Raw genomic sequence first — 6,495 nt, forward strand, 5'->3', positions numbered from 1 at the left:
TTTATGACAGAACAATTGATACTCTTATGAAAGAATTACAGAGTCGCACTTGAAATATATAAAGGAGATAAGTTCCCAATTTTTCTCCTTAGTTCACCTTTGGGAGTGACTAAAACCATCAAACAACATAAAATTGTCTTTGAGGGATACAAAATAATCCTCATCTTTAAGATGAAATCTATCACCACTCCTGTATATAACTCAATGTGCTTCTATGACAGGGATCAAATGGTATTTTGGTTCATTGTCCTTTTATCTGTTGCAGTTGAACTTGGGAAATAAATAGGAAATAAATTTTAGGATCCCATAGTGATTTTTCCCCTCAGATGCAAAAATTATGAAATACACTTTCATCATATAAAGTTTATTGGGGGACTCAATAAAATCTGGGCTTCAATTAAATTTAGTAGATTAACTCTTGTTTCATTGGCATTTATATTCTGTGATGCATTGAACACTTTCAAAAGTTTAACCATTGAATTTTATACAAACTTTGCATAATGTTTAGAACTAATGTATGTATGTCCCAGATTTTAAAAAGCTTGTAGTAGCTACCAGTACACATCTCCCAGAAATGCTGAAGACACTTGAATATATATGTAAATTCATTTTGTCTTGATGAAAACAAATTCCAATCTATAAGAATATTACATTAAGCCATTTTTCACCTGGTAAGGAAATTACACATGAATAATAGTAAATGTTAAAAAAATTCATCTAAAGACCCAATACATCAATGTAAAAGAAGAGTTTAAGAAGCAAAATATACCGTGTAAAATATTAATTTTTCACATAACTGGTCACACTCATTTTATTTGAAACCATGATTTGCCAGAGGATAAAGCCATGAAGTTATACAATTCAGTTTTTAAAAACTTCCCTTTCTCCTAAGGAGGGCTTAACTATTCTATCTTGATTTTTTTTCTTTCAGTAATTACCCAGTATAAAACACCTTTTACCAGACAAAAAATAATTTCATATAAGAGAGCACTAGAATTTTTTTCTTTCAATTTCTTCAGACATAAGCAGCTCTGCTTCCTTGTGGATAGCCCGTGTGCCACTTGGTTCCTAGGATCTGTAGCCCACTCTAGATTGATCTTGCTTTCCACAGGTGCTAATAACACTTTCTGGGTTATTTTACATGACATTTGACATTGTATAAATTATTTAAAAACAATTGGAACTGCTTCCTTTCCCACTTTCTACCTTTTCCAGTGTCCTTAATCCTCATCACCTTTCCCTAAAATGTGTCCCCAACATGCCTATTTACATGACTTTCAGGCACCAGAGGCTGGCACACCCATCACATACCATGTTAAGCTCTAACAATGTGAAGGCTGTCAGAGAAGAGCAATTTCCATCCACTGGGAGCAGAATGTAGTTGTGTTTCTATCAACATCACAGCAACCCTCTTATGCAGAGCTTAGACTATTGTCTCATGGTCCCACTTGCCTTGGCTCCGATTGATGTAACAACAGTATCTGTCATAGGGACTGTTCTGCTTGTAGGAGCAAACGATGATACTGTCCTGGGGTACAAAGAAGATGCTGTCCTCTGGCTCAGGGCACTCAGATCTGTCCCAGGCTGAGCACTTGGCATCCAAAGCACTGTAGGCGAGGGAACTGCCCGAGGGACAGTAGCCATCCAGGAATCTGGATGTCTCCTCCTGATGCCCACTGTGGATGAGGCTCTGGCATTCTCCTTCCTCCGTGGGTGTGTGGGTGGTGATGGAGCTGGCCATGGGCAGCTCACTCTGCGCCTGTGGGAGTGGCTTCCCCCCGAGGCCTGCCTTCTTAGCCAGCTCATCTGAACTTCCTTTGCCCGATTCCAGGTCTGAAGGGGTCCTCAGCAGCTCCACCACCTCCTTGTCCTTGGGTTTCCGGAAGCATGGCAGTTTGCGGACCCAGAGCAGCTCATTCTCCGGCCACTTGGTGCATCCTTCGGTCTTCCTGGCCAGGGCAATAGCTGCAATGCCTGGGAGGCAGATGGCTGGCCCAATGGCCAGGAGGGGGATGTTTCCCAGAGTCTCCCCCTTCATCCCAGAGACAGTGAACATGAAACCAAAGACCAGGAAGACACTGACCAGAGCCACCACTAGCCCAGTCCTCGGGTTAATGTCATCAGGCCGCATCTTTCACTCCATCCAGGTGGGGGGCTGCTTGCTGGCCGGGGAGTAGTGTGATCTTCCCTTCTGTGAGAGATGAAATCACAGTGGATTAAAAAAAAATCCAATTCAAGTTACCACCAGCCAACTCAACTCTGTCTCTTCCTTGCTCCGTGTCTTTGACTCTTTGTCTTTCAACCTTGGTCTCTTTTCCTGTCTTTGTTTCTAATCTCTGGCAATCTTTGTCCTCTCTCTCCAGCAGTTTCCCATTCTCTCTCTCTCTCTCTCTCTCTCTCTCTCTCTCTCTCTCTCTCTCTCTCTCTCTCTCTCTCCTCTCACCTTCCCTCCCGCCTGCCCTCCAACAACCAACTCTCGCCCCCCTTCTCCGTCTCTCTTGCAAACCCTGTCTCTCATAAACAAACACCAGCTGGGGGCTCCTAGTTACCTGAGTTTTCCTGCCGCCCCTCGGGATAGGGAAAGAAGACAGTCTGTCTCTTCAGAAATCTTGGCAGCAGTTGCCCCTTAGTTCTCTCCCTTGACTCTGGGAAGAAAGGCCGGTTTCCCGCACTAACTCCACAAGGAGGAGCAGGGACGTGGGAGAATCTCTCCCAGCCGTGCCCATCGGTCCCTAGGGCTCTGGAAGCGGTGCCTCTGGGCAGCCCTGCGCGGGCTCTGCGCTCCAGTGCCGAGCGCCGAAGGGAGGAAGAGGGAAAGCGGCCGCGAGCTCGGCCTCGTTACATCACTTTCAGAGCAGGCTCAGAAACGGAGACCGACGCGCGGGGGCGCGAGGGGGTCGGACCAGGGGAGAGGCCATCCAGGGAAAGGGGTTACCCTGGGTCTCGGACTGGGAAAGCCAGGGGTCGTTGTCCCTCTTCCTGGCAGGGCTCAGCAGGGTGGCTGGGCCCGCTTCCGTGCTGGGAGGGAACCCAGGTCGGTTCGCCCAACGGGCAGCCCTCGGAATGTTCGAGCCTGGGTTCCAGTTTCGGCCAGCAGGAGGTGTCCTCGGGAATTCGCACCCTTCTCCAAATGTGGGTGCCCCGACTGGACTGACAGCACCTCCAAGTGGCTCCGACAGCCCTGGTCTCACGGCTTCCCGGTGCCTGCGGACAGCGAAAGCGGCGGAGCGCACCGTCCAAGCTCCCGGCTTCAGGGCTGGGTTCCCGGTGTGCTTGCGCCTTGTCCTAGCCTTCGAGCTCCGAATCCCTCAGATCAGAGTGGAACCCCAATCCCACTCCGACACTGCTGTGATTCCAGCCAGGCAGGCTAGGGTTAGGAAGAGAGGCTCCTGGTCCCGACTCCCAATGGGGTCCCCACCTAGGAGCCAGGACAAGGAGGCGCTGGGCAGTCAGGACTGCAGCCCCTGAAACCGGAGCAGAGAATCCATGTACAGTATCATTCTCATTTAGTCGTCCACAGAGGTGTATGGATTCTTCTGGCCCTGGGGACAAGAATGAGTTTAGCTGTGATTGAACAGGGCTGCCTGTTTAGCGGAGAACAGGATGATGATAAGCACGTTCTTTGATTTCCAAGATGCTGCCTTGGAAAGAATCTTGACAAACAGGCCTTCTCCACATAAACTAGCTGCAGGTTTCTGGAAAGTTACTCCTTTGGAGAATCAGTTGCCCCCTCTGTAAAATGAAAATATTAATACCAAATATGTGAGAGAGCATTGTAAAGATGGATAGAACGCAAAGTTCCTAGCACAATGCTATACTACACCGTCCCTGTTCAAAATTTTTTTCACAGTGTGCCACCATAATCAGTGTTTTCCTTGTCATGCAAGAGCCAAATCCTAAACGACCTGTCTGTGGGGCGTTTGACTTTATCCATTAGGGGATAAAGAACAAGGAAGTGTTTTAAGCAGAAATCCAAAGTATTCAATTTTTGACAGTGGCAGTAGAAGAGCACAGGCTGGAGTGGTAAATCTGGAAGCAAGAAGACTTGGCAGGAAGGCAGAGAAGTAAGCCAGGCAAGACTTACTGTTGTTTGATGAACGCCAGACTAGCAGAGGTGATTAGAAGCAAGGGAATCTGAAGAATATTTAAGGGTTGGGCCAAGTGAAGTGAGCCAAGGATGGGTGGGTAGGGGGTTGAGTCCCAACTTTCTCACTCTTTCAAGAACTAGATTAATCTAGGAACCATTTTTCCTGGAACTTTCTCATTTTTCACTCCACCATCTATTTTGTGTGTCTTTTGTACTCATGCTTATTAGCTTAGTTCCGTTTGGGATAGAATCATTTAAGAAGGATGGAAGGAAGGAAGAGAGAAAGAGAGAGAGAGAGAGAGAGAGAGAGAGAGAGAGAGAGAGAGAGAGAGAGAGAGAGAGAGAGAGAGAGAGAGAGAGAGAGAGAAGAAAGAAAGAAAAAAGACAAAGAAAGAAAGAAAGAGAAAGAAAGAGAGAGAGAGAAAGAAAGAAAGAAAGAAAGAAAGAAAGAAAGAAAGAAAGGCAAAAGAGAGGTGCCAGATGTTTGGCCATTTGTATCAGGAAAATACTTGTATTTCTATGAACCCCACCAAATAGGCATCTCCTTGTAACTAGCCAGATGATGTGCTCTTGGTAGGAAAGTTAGGGCTTTGTTAGTGAGCAAAAATGGGAGCATGAACACTGGGAAAGCAACTTGTGTGTGCTCCAAATGTTGAACATCTTTCCCATTTTGAAACCCCCTCTTCCCCTGCCTTTACTGATGTCATTCTAATCCAATCCTCCCCACTATCTTATCACACATTTGAAGGTACTTACTCTTTTTTTGAAGGTACTAAACTCTTTTTATTTTAATTTTTAACAGATCTCTTGATTTTTTACTAGTTCTGTTCTAAATACTCTCCTTTCCTGGTTTCCTTTCTCTTCCTTCTTATGGTATAATAGCTTCAAACAGCCTGGTTAGGCTAATGGCTATCAAATCTCCTTAGCTTGTCCTCTTCTGTCAGTTTCAGATCTATAATATTCATGTTTACTTCATATTGCTGTCTGGATGGTATAGAGACCCCACACACTCAACATGACAGGAATTTAACTCATCATAATTTCCAGACATTCTTTCTCATTTGACTCTCCTTTGACAACTGAAGGTATCTGGAATTGTTCTGTACTCCTTTCTCTCCCTAAAAATGTACAGGCAATGAGTCACTCAAATCATAGTTATTATCTTCTAAACTCTTTGATCACCCCCCCCCGGCCGCATTGTGAACATACTGTTTACTTTCCTGGGTTTTAACTCCTTATGGAACCAATGTTTTTTGAGGAGGAGCTAGTTTAGGTCTATTTCAATACTATGTATGTTTCTCTGGCAGTTACTTCTGCAGGGTTGAGCTTATATCAGTTGTATTGGGTAGGGTTATCTAGAGGAACAGAATCAGTAGAAAATATATGTATAATTATGCAAGGCAGGCTTATAGGATCAGAGGAGGGAGAGTCCACAATGCCACCTGTGTGCTAGAGATCACAGGTTACAGTGGCTGCTTAAGACCAAGATGATGGAAACTTCAGAACCAGAGGGATCAAGGATGCAGCACTGGTCCCGGTTGAAGAACTAGAAATTCACTGGAGAGTTACCTTTATGAGTCTGTGCTGAAAGGCTGAAGAAACTGGGGATTGGTGTACAAAAATGATGACAGCAAAAGATGCACTTGCTCAAGCAGACAGAAGCACTTAAAAATGTATACCAACATCCTTCTTTTCCTTTATTTCATCCAAGCTATTGGTTGGTGCCACCCACAACTGGGATGCATCTTCCCTCTCATTTTGCTGGTCTACATGCCAATCATCTCTGGAAACAACCCACAGACACTCAAAACTGTACTTGATTAATCTGCTAGGCATTTCTTCTTTCTTTTTCTCTCTCTCTTTTTTTTTCCATCCTTTCCCTCCTCCTCCTCCCCCTTCTTTCTTGGTGATACTGGGGATTGAACCCAGGGCCTTCACACTGAACTACATTCCAAGCCCTTTTTATTTTTTATATGGATACAGAATCTTGCTAAGTCACTAAGTTGCCCAGGCAGGGCTCAAACTTTCGATCCTCCTTCAGCCTCCCACAGTGTGCAGCACCACAACCAATTTACTAGGTATTTCTTAATCCAGCCTCGTTGACATGTCTTAATTAGTAGTCACATTAGTGTTGGTCAGGTGTACTGACAATAGTGCTGGAACTGAGGTTGGGGCCTAAAGAAAGCAAGGTTGCCGAGCAGAGACCTCACTTGTACAAACACCTATTTTCATTTGGACTTTTAAACCAAACAGTTCATCTACTTAGGCGTTAAATAGGACCTGTGCATAAAACTACAGGAAGCTTTATTTACTGTTTAATTATAAGCCTCATTCTCAAAGCACTTCATTCTTGGAGGTAATTTCGGAAGGTCTTTGAGCAGCAGGCATACTTGCCTAAGTCAGCACCA

The 6,495-nt window shown here is 45.0% G+C and overlaps 1 protein-coding gene across 1 annotated transcript; it reads right to left on the bottom strand.

The window, feature by feature from the left end:
- Positions 1 to 348: 348 nt before the first annotated feature.
- Tmem215 (transmembrane protein 215) lies at positions 349 to 2,823 on the bottom strand. The gene is made up of 2 exons (XM_004838389.3): positions 2,550 to 2,823; positions 349 to 2,191 (listed from the first exon to the last, which is right to left on the bottom strand). Exon 2 carries the CDS (start codon positions 2,129 to 2,131, stop codon positions 1,424 to 1,426), a length of 708 nt encoding a protein of 235 aa, XP_004838446.1. The 5' UTR covers positions 2,132 to 2,191; positions 2,550 to 2,823; the 3' UTR covers positions 349 to 1,423.
- Positions 2,824 to 6,495: the final 3,672 nt, after the last annotated feature.

Source organism: Heterocephalus glaber, unplaced genomic scaffold, assembly GCF_053883595.1.
Source record: "Heterocephalus glaber isolate CG9 unplaced genomic scaffold, H.glaber_assembly_v1.0 deba00001481, whole genome shotgun sequence".
Classification (NCBI taxonomy): domain Eukaryota; kingdom Metazoa; phylum Chordata; class Mammalia; order Rodentia; family Bathyergidae; genus Heterocephalus; species Heterocephalus glaber.